Genomic DNA, 15934 nt, shown 5'->3' with positions numbered 1-15934 from the left:
TTTGATCACTAGTCAATTGTACCCTATTTTTAATACATAAATCGTTTAAAACATTCTCAACGTGATACTTCCGATGATATACCGATTTTCGGCGTATTTTATCCATATTTGCATAAAAATCAATGAACTCATTGTAATAAATAGAACCATGAACCAAACCGCAATTAATACAAACATTTATACCGTTTTGATTTGACATATCCTGCTTACTACAGCATGGCTCAGCATCCTTGTTACCTTCTATCAATAGTTGATCGCATAAATGGCATATAGGTTCTTTTAAAATTTTTAAATCATAGTGGATTTCAGAATTACAAGGCATTATATATATAACACACATAACTTCACGGAACAGCTGTTTTGGCAGTAAATTTCAGAATAAACTTTTTGAGTAAACTTTTGAGTAAACTTTTGTGTAAACTTTTATGTAAACTTTTGAGTAAACTTTTTGAGTAAAATTTGTTGAAATATGATTGGTCAATAGAAATCACGTCATTAAAAACATTGTACTCATTAATCATTTATAACTTATGGGTAAAACCGTAAACTGAATAATTATGTATTTAATGTTGATCCTTACGAGGCCTTCCCCGTCGTCGTTTCTGGTCTTCAGGTATACACTTTAAACGTACATGATTTTTGTCTTCATTTGATATGTCTGAAGATAGCATTTTAATAATACAAATATTTGTTTTAAGGATGCTCTGAATACAATACATTTTATTAATGAAGGCTATATCATTCGAGCTTTGATCAGATTCTAAAAGGTGTTTGATATTTAATGTTATATCAGTCATTCTATATATATATTAAAGAAAATAATTATCTGTTTATATCTAAACGCACTATAAAACTACATAAGGCTATAATTATCTAACATATATTGAGTAGATATGTATTAGATGGCATATCGATTTTCGCAGTATTTAGTACTGACTTTCGTTGTATTATAACAACCAATAATATTTTATTACTGGTTATTAATATATATGATATACTTTATTCGTATTTTTTGCTCTTTTTGATACTTCCTTTGGGTCTAAAATTTGGCATTTTTTATAAAATCACTGGGCATTAAACGCATCAAAAATATTTATAGTTAATGATATAAAGAAATATTATTATACTATAATAATGGGAAGAAAACAAAAATATTTTAACGATACTGACAAAAAAAACGCTATTAAAAAAAGCAAAACCCAATATATGCTTTCAAAATCTTGGAAATGCGATATTTGTGATTATAACAGTAATTTAGCATCAAAATGGATGCATATAAAGACAAAAAAACACATCACAAATAGTATATTAGCCGGTCTACGAGATGATGATAGTTTTGAAATAATCGATGAAGAATGATACATATAATCAACACATCATACACTTTTACAATGACTAAATATATAATATATCTAGTTATTTAAAAAAATGAAAAATCAAAAAAATTATTTTACTATAAAAACACTTAAAGAAAAATTAATTTACTATAAATATGAAAATGGAAAAAAAAATTTTAAAAACCCGCTAAAAACTCAAGATGTGATCTCATCAGTACTCACATCTAAAAACGCTATTAAAAATAATATCTCTAATTATAATATGGAACAAAATACCATTAATCATAATGATAAACAATTTTTTATAAATAGTGTTGATAACACTCTTGGTGCTACTTCGGATGGAGATATACTCAATATTCCAAAAATGAAAGTAGTTAAACCGGCTATTGATAAAGATGGATATCCTTATTTATATATCGCAGAAAAAGACTATGATAACCCTTATGATCTCAAGAAAAAGATATTAGTTAAAGATTTCGTATTTAGGACATTTTATAATGAGATTCCTGATGATAAAGTCGTTGTAAATGAAAATGGTGACAAAAATAATAACAGTATTGGTAATTTAGTGTTGATTGATAGCATGACAAAGGCTGAACACAAACTCGTAACCAAACCAAAACCCCAAAACAAACCAATAGTTGAACCAATAAAGAAACCAACAAACAAACCCAAACCCAAACCAAAAACTAAAACAATAAGCTTTATCAAACAATTATCCAATGATTACCTAGCTGATGCTAAAAAAATGGGTTTTTCATGGATGAATTTGGTGAAAAAGAGTACTAGACAAGCAGTGATTAACAAAGTACATAAATATCGAAACGATAAGACTTTGGATAAGGCTATACGGGACAAAAACGATAGTATAATACGTGATGCACAACTCAGTCAAATGGAAGATTCAATTAGAAAAACTCATAATAAAAATATTGAAGATCAAATCAAACGAAAGCACAAAAAATTAATACAGATTAAGCAGTCAAAAAATAAGCTCTCAAATGAATTTAATTTCGATGACAGCATTTTTGATACAACATCCAATGACCAGCCTCTATTCAAAATAACCGAAATCGGAAATACAGCAAATAAAAAATTCAATGCTTATACCAACGAATTTAAAATAAATGTCCGAAAAAATGTTATAAACAATAAAAATGATGTTTTCAGTGTCTTTGAAAAAATGGTTGAAATGACAATAAAGAAAAGGCAGTTAAAAGGAAATGATAGATTCAGATTGATAATTTCAAATGATGAATTAGATCACCCTATCTCAACAAAATTGTTAAAAGTTTCTGATTTCAAGTTAAATCAACTTTCAGATGTAATCAATACGTTGGAGTATAAAGAAATAGATTTAGAAAATTGCAAAATAATTATTCAATCTGTTAAAATACCGGCAGGAAAAGGACGGTTATATTTATCAAAACAAACAGTGAATAGAAAGCAATGCATTATCACAATAAAAAATAATGACACAATATGTTTAGCAAGGGCCATTGTAACAGCTTATGCTAATCTACATCCTGAAAATTACACCACAACTCAGTTGAAAGATGGGTTCAATAAAAGCCGAAAACTACAAGAAATTCAAGCAAAAGAACTTCATAATAATGCAAATGTTGAAATTAACGAGTATGGCAATACTTTAGAAGATGTAAATAGCTTTGCATCACATTTAGATATTGAGATTAACATTATCGATTCTGAGCAGTTTAATGAAATCATATATACAGCTAATAATGGTAGAATTGACAAAATTTATTTATACAAAACACGGAATCATTTTGATGTCATAAAATCAATGACAGCTTTTCTAAATGTAGCATATTACTGTCATAGTTGCAAAAAAGCTTATACAAGACGTGATAAACACAAATGCCCCCAAAAATGCCTTTCTTGCTTTAAATATTTCCCAAATGGAGATAAATGTAACGGTAAAGACATTACATGTAAGCAATGCAATCGTGTATTTCATGGTGACAGCTGTTTCAAAAACCACACACGTAATCGATCGATAAAAGATGGTGATGAGGCCGTATGTAACAGTGTTGCTAAATGCTTAAAATGCAATCAAATCATACTAAAACCATATATAAAAATACATAAATGTGGTTTCAAAATGTGTAATAATTGCAATAAATATTGTGAGAACAAACATGAATGTTTCATGAAAAAAATAAAATGCAAGGGAGGAAATTGTATCAAAAATAACAAAACCCCTTGCAGATTAAATAAAAACATACCTCGAAAAGATTATTGTTACCCATGCAAAACGTATAATGAAAAATATTTATTTTTTGATTTCGAATGTACACAAAACACTGGCACACATGAAGTTAATTTAGCTATCTGTCATGATTACAACGGAAATGAGACAATCTTCAATGATATTAATAGTTTTTGTAATGGTATTCTTAATGAAAAATATAAAGGATACACACTTCTGGCTCACAATTCCAAAGGGTACGATTCTCATTTTATTCTTAAATGGTGTATTGATAATGGTTTTAAACCTTACTGTATTTACAATGGTGCAAAAATTATGATGATGGAAATTCCACAATTAAGAATCAAAATAATCGACAGCTTAAATTTTATTCAGCAACCCTTATCATCGTTTCCAAAAACGTTTGGCTTAGACGAGCTGAAAAAGGGCTATTTCCCACATTTTTTCAACAAAATTTGTAATCAAAACTATATAGGAGAGATGCCTTCCAAAAATCATTATGGATTTAACCAAATGAAATCACATGATAGGCAAAAATTTTTACAATGGTATGATGATCGTGTTAATGAAAATTATGTTTTCGATTTCAAAAAAGAAATAATTGAATACTGTAGGTCAGATGTTGATATATTAAGAAGATGTATGTTAAAATTCAGGCAAGATTTCATGAATCAAGAAAATATCGATCCATTAAAATACATCACAATAGCTGGTGTTTGTATGGCTATTTATAGAGGTAATTATATGCCAAAAAATACCATAGCTGTGGTTGATAATGTTGTTCAAACAGAAAACCATAGTGCAGTCAGTATTGCATGGCTTGATTACATAAGTAAGAAAAATAAAATTAAAATTCAACATGCCTTGGAAGGTGGTGAAAAAGTTATCAAATGCAACAATAACAAATTAAAAGTAGATGGTTTTTGTGCATCTACAAATACTATTTATGAATTTCAAGGTTGCTTCTGGCATGGATGCCCAGATTGCTACAAGGCTGATGTTATCAATAATAAGAATCAAAGTGATATGGGTACTTTGTATAATAAAACACAAGAAAAAAATAACAAAATAACAACTGCTGGTTACAATCTTATTGAAATGTGGGAATGCAAGTTGAAAAATGACAAAAGTTTTCAAAAATATTATAAAAATGATTGGAATAGAGAAGTGGTTACCCCACTAAACCCTAGAGATTCTTTCTTTGGAGGAAGGACTAATGCTTCCAAGCTCTTATACAAATTCAAAGAAGATGAATGTGGAAAATACGTTGACTTTTGCTCCTTATACCCGTCGGTCCAGTTCTACAAAAAATATCCCATAGGTCATCCTGAAAAAATAATATCACCAGAAAAATACGATAAAAAATGGTATGGACTAATAAAATGTAAAATTTTACCACCAAAAGGGTTATATCATCCTGTTTTACCAGTGAAAATCCAATGCGAAAAAGCTGAAAAGCTAATGTTCCCTCTGTGCATATCATGTGCTAAATCAAAACAACAAGAAAGATGCCAACATAGTGAAAATGAACGAGCATTCATAGGCACATGGACAACCGATGAAGTCAACAAAGCCATTGAAAAAGGGTATAGAATTACAAAAATATATGAAGTTTGGCATTTTGAAAACTCATCCGACGATCTATTCAAGGGATATATAAAAAAATTTATGAAACTCAAACTTGAATCAACGAAATATAATTTTAAAAATAACAATGACGAGATGAATTTCAGAAATAAAGTCAAAAAGAATTTAGATATTGATTTAGGTGAATTAAATGAAAATTCAGGTTTACGAGCCATTGCAAAAATGTGTTTAAACTCACTTTGGGGGAAATTTGGTCAACGAAATAACATGAATCAGTGCAAATACGTAACTGATATAAATGAATTTTACCAAGTAGTTCTAGATGACACAATAGATAATTTAAACATGAATTTCATAAATGAAGAAATGGTGCAAATGAGCTACACTTACAAAGATCAGTTTGTTGATAACAGCTATAATACGAATATATATGTAGCATGTTTTACGACTAGCAGTGCACGGTTAATGTTGTATGAAAAACTTGACTATTTGGATAAACAGGTATTATATTTTGATACAGATAGTATTGTGTATATTGAATCCCAGAATGGTAAGACAATAGAAACAGGCGATATGCTAGGCGATTTAACAGATGAGTTAGGGGGTGAAGCTATAAATAATACATTCGTTTCTGGAGGTCCAAAGAATTACAGTTTCACATATGGAAATAATAAACAGAAATGTGTTATTAAAGGTTTCAGGTTAAACCATGAAAATTCCCAGATACTGAATCACGCAAATATGATTAAAATTGTAAAGAACGAAATCAAAGAACTCACATTAGTAAATGAAAATAAAATAACTAGACAGAATAAACAAATTGTAAACAAATATGAAGAAAAGGTATACACCTTTGGATATGACAAGCGCGCAATAAAACACATATCGGATAGCTGTATAGAAACATATCCTTATGGATATTAAAGACAAACTCATCTGTTTATCCTAGGTTATAATCTTAGGTTTTGATTTTCATTATGTCAACGAGGTTTGTTTTAAACGCACTAAGATGCAAGATTTTTAAAAAAAGAGTATAAGAGATTCATGAAAAAACGCATAAAAATAAAAACATACACTATATATATAGATAAATGACCAACATGAAAATAAACATGGAAAATTTAAAGAAAATATGTTTCAAAGCAGATACATTCAAAAATATGTCTGATGACGCAATAAACACACTGAAGTATATCGTAACATTAAAAGAATTATCAAAACTCGGAGATTGGGTATATGAAAATCTAGACACTTTAGTATATTTAGAAAAAAAACTAAAACAAGATGGACATTGCAAGCCATTAACAAAATTATTAAATGAAGAAAATGAAACAAGTAAATACATATGTAACATTTACAATGATTTAAACAGTGTATTATCCAACCTTGAAAAAGAAAAAATGAATTCAAAAATAACAAAAATCATAATCGTTTTAGAAGATAATTCACAACAGATATTCAGTACAAGAGATTTACCATGATAATAACAACAGCATAAAAACTCGGCTTGTTTAAAAGCACTGTATCCAAAATTTTGAAAAAGAGTATAAGAAGATTTTTTTATTTGAACCAAGGGTTGTTTTAGGGTTGGTTTTTCAGGCTTGTGTCAGTTGTTAAGATAAGGAGCAAATATAATATTTTATTATATTTGATCATAAGTTTCATGCATTTTATAAATAAAATACTATGAAACGCTCCGCTTGTAATCCAGCGCAAAAATTCAGTTTTTGATTCTAATATTTGATTCCAATATTTGAATCCATTTTTGTCCCATATTTTGTATCCAGCACTGGAAGTAGTGATGTACTACATCTCTAAGGCAAATTTGCCTCAGAGTGTAGTACATTACTACTCATTCTCAACATAACATTCCTTTTAATGAATCCATCCAATAATTCTTAAATTAATAGTTAAGAGAACTGCTTCAATGTTCAAGAAAATTTTTCAAAAGGTGATCATTTGGCCATTTTTTATGTTCTAGCACAAGTTTTCTGTCATCCTTATCTATTTACTAACTAGAAGATTGTTTTCCATGCTCTTTTAGAAATACTTTACCAAGAATAATATCTATTTGCAGATATTAATGAATGCGAGCCATCAAATGACTGCATGCAGAAGTGTATCAACAGTATTGGAAGCTACAACTGTTCATGTGACGAGTTTTTCGAACGCGATCCTAAGGACTGGAGGAAGTGTTTGCGTAAGTTTGCGACAAACTTGTTCTCACTAGTTTTAACCCTCAGTTTTAAGTTTTTGTCTTTGCGGCAGTTGTTTTTGTCCAAAGGAGTGTGAAAAAACTGATTGTTAAACAAAAGGTCAAACTAAAGGAGAAGAAATTGACTAATGTGTGAGTTACATAACAACGATTACGGAGATCGAAGAAAAACGCTAAGATTTACATTTCCAGACTCCAAATTTACGTCACTTATACCTTAGCAAGTGGTAAGAAAGGAACGTCTTGAATCTTCAGATTCTAAAATTTTGTTCCAGGGTAGTTTACGCCATTCAAAACACTAAATAAGAAAAATACTGATTCTGTTTTCGTACACGTACTAATTCAGCTCATTAATAAATTTCTTTACAGCCACAAATCCTTGTTCTTCTGGTCATGGCTGTGATCATGTTTGCTTCAAAGGAAGCAATAACCAAGCAACATGCGCCTGCTTTGCTAACTACGAGTTAAAGGATGATGGGAAAACTTGCAGAGGTACTTGACAACTGTTAGTGATGTAGACTTGCAAATGGTTTTGATGTCTTAGATGGAACAAGATTTGTTTTGGCCCATTATCTCTTCTCAGGAATTCCCTACTTCTAGAAAAAAATTATGATCGCGGACAAATATCCATGCATACTTTCAAGCCAAATGAGCCATTTCCGAATAACCTCTGTGTCAAAACGAAGTAATTCTGGCTATAAGTGTTCAATAATCTTGCCCGATTGTTTAACATACTCAGTGTAGCAATTTTTTTTGGACGCCAACTAAAATGCAAATCTGTAAAAAGAATAGCGGAAATATTTTACAGTCATATTAGTCTTGATCGGGCCGAGACCATGATCATGCAAGGCCATGCAATCGCGGATAAAAAAAAAATATTTAGGTCTAAATAAAGATAATATAGGCTACAGTTATCGTCATCAAATCCATTCGCGTCTATAGATTCATAAAACCGAATGTATTACATTGCACGTTTTAAACTGCATGTATACAACAAACCATTTTTTCTTTGTACTTTTCTCTTCCTAGACATCAATGAATGTGATCCAGCTAATCCTCTCCATCGCTGCAGCCAGATTTGTGAAAATACTCCAGGAAGTTATAACTGCTCGTGTCAAAAAGGATTCGAATTGAACAAGGATGGTTACGAATGCGAAGGTATTTAGCATTTAATCTTATTTTATTTTGAGGCAACTGTAATTCGAATGCCCCCTTAAGGCAAGCAAAGTATAGTATAGCTAAATCTTAAACACAAATATTTTTGTATGCAGTGTCTCCCAATCGCAAAAAGAAATGAAAAAAATCACAAGCAAAATTCGTCAATCCTAAAAATTTAACTTCTGCAAAATATAATTTCAGTTTGTAACAGAGTAGTGCGTCCTCCGACACTTTCGGACGGTAACATTTTATCCATTAAGCCGAAAAACAGTTGCTTACAAGATAAAGTAATAAGTGTTTTAATTGCACTTGTTTATTTTATTTTTTTAACTAGATGTCAATGAATGTCTGGATGAAGACACGTACAACTGTACGGATGAATTCCACAAGTGTGTCAACACTCGCGGCTCGTACAAGTGTGAATGTGAACAAGACCTGTACTTTATCAATGGGTCATGCAGAGGTAATCAGAAATGGATTTATCAATTTACGACAATAATTAACAATTGTTCATTTAATTTTAAAAAGGCTAAAAAGAGATAAAAATTATTAGTTCTTAAAAACAAAACGTTTTCGAATCCAAGGTCATCATCAGTGTACGTTAAATGAACATTTACATTCAACTTGGTTTTGTGTTGTTATGTAATTCCTGAGGGAACAGTTTGGCGATAAAACAGTGCACCTGTTCATTCAAAGTTGGTTTCTCGCAAGCAAACAACAGGCCTTCCATTGTTTTGCGTTGAAAAGTTGTTTTTTCCTTGAACGCGATGTTCCATGTGTATAGGGCTTGCTTCGGGTCTTATTCTCGTGCTCTGCTTTCCGCACTGTGAAATTACGTTTTGTTTCGACAATGTAAGTTTCGACACAATAGCACACGGCGCGATAGATAACATTTGAATGTAAATGTTCATTTAACACTGATGATGACCTTAGAGTCAGAAACGTTTTGTTTTTAAGAAATTTAATAACTTTCATCGCTTTTGAGCCTTTTGATATTGTTTTATCGAGCAACATTATGACAACAATTGTTCATTTATTTGTCTATTAGGTTATGTAAGGTAATGTAAGGTAAAGTAACAATTTAGACAGAAATTGAAAGCAAGACTGTATGTTTGAGTCCTTTTCGATCATTTTACGGTCGTGTATCTTGTTCTCGCCCTGATTATACTGTCTTTGTATCAAGAAAAGGTTTACAATCCGCGCACAAGAAGGATTATGTGAAGGAACTCTCACTAAAGAGACAAAAATATTTAGATATTTGCTTAAGTTTTAACAGCTTTTCCATATCTTGACAGATTTACATTTTGTTAGTTAGAGGTAACCCATTACACTCTCTGCCCCTCAGTGTGGGACCTGAGTAGGTGACCAATAAGAAGATTTGTTATTTCCGTTTAGGTCTTGAGAAGAATGAGACGGCTCCCGAGCCAGTGCTGCCTGAACCGCGTGCGCCATCAAAGAAAGAAAAAGAGGAAGCTGTCCAGTTCTTAATTCCACGTACAGGAAGAGTAAGTAGTTTGAAACAATGCTGGCATAAATATTTTGTTGGGTCAAAAGTACCAGCTGGTCACATCCCATTCATAAATCTTAGTGGAAGGGAAAAGTATCCTCATTCATTACGTGGCAAGTGGTCTTTCAATGTAATCTAAGTTCTCTGATGGCTGTAACCTATTCGAGTTTACTAGAGATAATTATATATTTATAGTAAAAACATCTTTGGGGTGTTTTTTTTTTTGTCTTTTGAAGTCTTCGAGAATCGTCGGAAATGTTTGGAAGTTGTTCGAATACGTTTAGACGTCGTTTGCCACATTTTCGGTAAATGGTCGACTGATGGTCGACTTAAAAGTGCGTGGAAAAAAAATGGTAAACTATCGCTGTTATATTGGAGATCTTCACTTGACTAAAGGTTATAAAAATGAACAGATGTAGTTTTTAAGGTGTAAAAACAGCTTTAGTTTCATTTTTATGCTCAGCGTATTAAAAACCAAAATATGTCTTTTAGCATGATTTCACGTAATAAACGAGTTATCAATCCCCACTTGGGATTGTACTGTGGAAAACTAGCCCTCGGTCGTTTTTGCTGCGCGCAGCCTAGTTTCGACCAAATATTCCCTTGCGTGTGCCTTGTGCATGGTCAATAAGTAAGCTGTTACTACTCATTCCATTTGTTGCTATTCTCTTTGACAGTTTGAATGGGATTTTGAAACCGACAAGTCTTTCAAAGAAAAATTGGCGTTTGTCACAACGGATTACTGCTCTGACAACAGGACAAGATGTGCATTGAAAGAAGCAAGGCGAAACAGGTGTGAAGCTTATTTTAAAAACTATATTGTCGTCATGAGAATGTTATACCGTCAAACATACAAACCTCGGTTATAAAACAAATATTTAATAATTATTCGCCTTAGGCTCAGTGATTATTGTTGAATAATCCCCGAGACGAAGTCGAGGGGATTATTCAACAATAATCACTGAGCCTAAGGCGAATAATTGTTTTAGTATAATTTTTAGAGGTGATCATCAAGAACTTAAAAAAATAACGATAGCAAACAAGAAAACAGCAAACACAAGTGTTCGCTTGCATACGGTGTAAACCAGTTCAATTCATCGATTGCAATCAGAATTTATTTAGTTAAAGCAATAAAACGGAACAAAACAAACACTATGAGAACCATAGATGTCCGGTACCTTTGTATGATTGTTGATGACTTCTAAGTATAAGCGAATGTGGGAATCTTCTCGAAAATGAGTAGCTCCGGTGAGAAGAGAACTAAATAATGTTTGCTCAATCGATCTGACTGGTCGATTTTCTCATCAATCGCCAAAACCGCCGTGTTTAAGATCATTTCTAATGCCTTGAGAAACATCTCAAACCTTGGTAGTTAATTTGAAACATTCCCAGTGTTTAAAATATCCAGGACTTGGTCGGGTTTTTTTCAAATCAAAATAATTTTCATTCAGCAAAAGCGGCCATGTTTACTTGCCTGAAGTCAAAGGTGGCGTGGCTAAGTAACCAAGCCTTCAAAGCTATAATCACCTCGCGCGGGGTGTCATAGGCCGAGCTTCTCGACCAATCAGAATGCTTCAATTCTTATAATCACCTCTGAAATTATACTAAATTAACATATACCACACTTGAGATTATTGTTAAGCCACTGTGCAAGTTCTATGTTTGTCTCCCACTAATAAGCATAAAAATGGGCAAGAACATGTGATTGCTAACTTCTTTAACTGTTGAAATCTAAACTAGATAAAGAACGTAAATGATTCCCAGTGACGTTTAAGTAAAATTTAATTAATTGTGAAATCAAATGTAGCTATGCGGTAAATTTAAATATTTTTACTTCTTTGCATTCTACTGGTAGCTTCATTCAGTGTTAAACTTTTTTTTTACACCAGACGCTCCCCTCTCTCGGATCTCTACACCGCTGACCAGGTTCACCTGCTGCCTGGTTACCCTAGCAACACGTCGGGATCTCTCCAGGTAGCGTTTTACGTGCAGCAGCCTCTTGGACTTTACATCGGGAGTTTCTCGGTCCTGCCTCGCGACACCCTGGTACACATTGTAACGACTCACAAGTCCGTGCTTGAGACAGCTATTGGAGCAAACATTTCTGATATAGAAGCGTGGTTCAAGCCTACGGCAGCGTCGCCAACAGCAGGACCAGTTGAGCCAAGCAGCAATGATTGGAAGTGGATTGCGATTGGTGTTAGTGTGGGAGTGGTCGTCATCATCATAATCATCGTAATCGTGTTTTGGTGGTAAGATATAAGCCTTGCAAGGAAATTACTTTTTAACGATCTAAATGATAAAACCATAGCTTCATTGCAACCAGATATGTCTCCCGAGCGTTATAATTTAAAAATACGCAAAAAAGACTAACTTTGAAAACTGTTTACCATCGTTCATCATCATCATCATTTATTAGCTACTTTAGAATTGGTAATTTACAGCAATAACTATGGTAGGTAGGGCGAGGAGACCTCCAGGAAACCACCAGGCTTAAAGGGGAGGCCACCTTGGTTGGTAATATGTTAGTAATTTAGTTGTGGATGTGCAGCTTGGACAATTCAGAGTTTCTTGTTGCTAGCGAACACTCTGTCAGGGAGTTTAAAAATGCAACCAAGTATGCTTGCACATATACCTAAAACAAACTGATTTCTACATTCTGTTAAAACAACAACGACACACACAGGCGTAAAAAATTTTAAAAGATGTAAAACGTAATGAGGGAGCTAATAAACTAAGGTTTATCTTTTTCTTTTTTTAGCCTGAAAAAGAAAAGAGAATCTGTGGAAGTGAAACCTGAGCGTGACGATCTTCATGATCATCAAGAAGGTATACACATGAAAAGCTACGGCCAGTCTGTTTCAAGCCTAGAACAAGGAGTCGACCAGGAAAAAGACACTCAACAAACCTAAAAAAATACATTTGCGTTTTTTAACGTCACAACATTATTTGTTACTACGTACGTTAGCTTTTCTTTCGATGTGCTTACTGTAAGCACATGATATTTGGTGATAGTTTGATTAAATGTTTTTGTAGATTGAGTAGGGGCCCAACGGTTCGGTTCGCGGATCGGACTCCAAACCGATCAATCAGGATTAGATCATTGTGTTTTGTATCTGGGTGGGCAGGCGTTGTGCCTAGTACTAGTTCGCGATCGAGTAGATACGCGTTTTCTCCTATCCCCAATTCTCTCCCGATTACGGATCCAAGATGACGCACGCCAGGTCAAAATGCATTCGAATTCGTTCGCTAAATACACCTGCCTTGTAGGCTAGTTTCTGGGCAAAACGTTTCACCCTCACAATGCCTCCAGCCATCCAGGTGTATAAATGAGCACCTGATTGACAAATGCTTGGGGTGAATAGAGTGATGGGTAACTGTCCATAAACAACATATTACTCACGGATGATAGCAATACTTATAAGTGGCTTCATGCTTACAAACTGGAGTAAAAAGCTGTGGGCCGCTAGGTTCGTGAAAACGTACCTTCTACCTTTTAGTTACGCCGTAAATCAATAGTCTTAATGTCGTGTTAGACACAGATTTTATGCAAACATGTGACGGACTTCATTGTTGGAAAAATGAAAAGCTACGATCAGAAGTTGTGAGCCTGCAGTTTTCGTAACAGAAGTTATTAGTAAGATGACGTCTGCTTGTGACAAACCGCTGACTCGTAGGCTAGAGTGTGATCGCGAAAACTGTTCCCACATCTTTCTTCCTTAGCCCGGCTGTTCGAAAGCCGATAAAGACCAACCCAGGATTAAAAGATGATATAGGGTTCAATTTTTCTTGTACAAAAAAGTTTTCATTGCTAGTGCTTTGTTATGCTTGGGATAAAAACAAAACTAGAGGACAAAACTAGAGTGTAAGATAATCTATTTTGAAAACATTAAACCATACCTTTTTTTTTTTTACGCATGGAGACTTCCCTACATTTCTAGATCTTAATACAGTCGTAGGCGACATTAGTCTTGAGTGATCTGGCAGTTATTCAGTAAATAGTATAAAACGTTGTCATTTATCATGAGCTTTTGACTGAAGGATATTAAACCCGTTTTATTATAATTCTTGTTATCAGTTTTAAATAAAAGGTGGTGCAATTCGAAAAGTTTGACTAGTGTACTACTCGAAACAATGTTTTTAGTGTGATTTTATGGTGTCTAAGCAGTTTCTGGTCTAAGTTAAATTGTTTTTTGATATTATCGTACCCAAATAAGCCAATCGGTAGCCTTGTCTACTGTCCTGATTTCTTTCGACATCAAATCACTGATGTGACAGCGCGACAATACTGAAAGTAGAATGGGTAAAAGTAGAAAAAAGTGGGAAGAAAGTGCTAAATACTATTAGATATAACAACGCGAGAAGAATTTTTACGCTTCCTTTTCATTATAAACATGAAGCTGCAAGCTAGCGTTTGCCAAAGAAGTTCTAGAAGAATTTTGAAAAACATGGAACGTTGCAAGAAGCAAATACAAAGTTAGTAGTGTCTTCCAAAAAATGAAAGCGCATGCAAATGCATCTCGTGCAAAACTCGAATGAATACCTACCAGGCTTATCGCTTCTATCCAACAAGGTAACTTAGAATATCCACATCTATGGGTTCTATGGCTATCACGCTTTAACACATCCCGAGAACTTACTTTAATGAGACCTGGCATCGGCCCTAGATGAATGACGAGGAGCAAGCGTGCATCATTACTGGATCCCGCGCTAAATTCAAATTAGAAATTTAACGTTTTGGGGGACGCCAAGGATAAGGCCGATCAATAAATTGCTAATTTCGATCTTACTTAAGATCTTTGCGATAATTACCTTCAGCTGAATATATAAAGGTGATGTTCAATTACAAAAGGATGTCGAAAATCACATGCGGAAATTAATGATTTGACGTACGCTCAGAGAATGGCGAAAAAAATGTACCAAGATTTTTAACGCACTTGGCCATTTGACGTGAGCACTTCGAAAACAGTCCGCTTTCGGCCGTCCACACTACACCGCCTAGCCGGCGTTTTCAAATTTTTCCACTATGGAGACCGTTTTCAAAAAGCTCTGTTTTCGGTGACCGACAACGCCGTTATGGTGTGGACGGTTGGCCTATCCGGAGGAAAAAGATGCGTTTTCAAAATAATTTATGCGGATTATATTAGTATGGACGGGGCCTTTTCTGAGTGTGAGGTATCGCTGTACATTTTTACTGGTCATTTGTATGTATTTTGAATCGTCCTACCGGGTCTCAACAATACTGCAGGACTCGTAAGAATAGACAGTGATACTACGTATAAAATGGCATGGTTTCGTAAGGCCTGGCAATACGGAGAAACATATTTCCAGAAACACTCACAACTTGCGCATGTTTCCTCAATGTTTCCAAGTTTTGCTACACGGAAAACATTGTTTCCAAGAAGTTAATTTTGCTTCAGCTACACGGCAGAAACGTTCCGTGTTTCCGCATAGAACCATGGCAAATCGAGGAAACAGTTACCGTTGTGATTCGATTTAGCGCCCGGGGCGCTTATTAACTTCTGGCACCTCAAGGGAGGGCGCTTATTCGAGACAGGGCACATATTTAATATTTTGAGAAACAACCAAAAGTTTAAAACAAAACTTTAATAAATATTACAATAACTATCAATAATAGAAACTGTAACAGTAACAAATTGTTGATACATAGTTTCCCCCTGCTGTTATCCTCCCACTATTTTTTTATTAGATAATTTTATCTGTTTAGTTGTAAATGTTTATTGTTTGGGAAATCTTAATAAAAAAAATAACATTCAGCCGCTTTCACGCTTTCAGACACACCAATAATAATCTGTTTATGAAAGGAATTTGACACTTGATTGAAAGTGAAGAAGGATTTTTGCCAAAGGCTACAAAAGTTAGCGAATCAGCTTTCT

The 15934-nt window shown here is 33.7% G+C and overlaps 2 protein-coding genes across 2 annotated transcripts in view; both read left to right on the top strand.

The window, feature by feature from the left end:
- Window positions 1–14145, top strand: part of LOC144650764 (uncharacterized) — a 68965-nt gene extending 54820 nt beyond the window's left edge. Inside the window, exons 2-6 of the mRNA XM_078510512.1 lie at window positions 8402–8530; window positions 8865–8993; window positions 10715–10830; window positions 11927–12289; window positions 12799–14145. Of these exons, the coding sequence (XP_078366638.1) occupies window positions 8513–8530; window positions 8865–8993; window positions 10715–10830; window positions 11927–12289; window positions 12799–12949 (777 nt within the window). The 5' untranslated portion in view covers window positions 8402–8512 and the 3' untranslated portion in view covers window positions 12950–14145. The remainder of the gene's footprint in view (window positions 1–8401; window positions 8531–8864; window positions 8994–10714; window positions 10831–11926; window positions 12290–12798) is intronic.
- LOC144650725 (uncharacterized) overlaps window positions 1–15934 on the top strand; it is a 137693-nt gene that overhangs the window by 95812 nt on the left and 25947 nt on the right.

Source organism: Oculina patagonica, chromosome 4 (genome assembly GCF_052425735.1).
Source record: "Oculina patagonica isolate OP01 chromosome 4, crgOcupat, whole genome shotgun sequence".
Classification (NCBI taxonomy): domain Eukaryota; kingdom Metazoa; phylum Cnidaria; class Anthozoa; order Scleractinia; family Oculinidae; genus Oculina; species Oculina patagonica.
The sequence above is the reverse complement of the archived record's forward strand: the minus strand, read 5'-3'. Positions and strand labels throughout refer to the sequence as shown.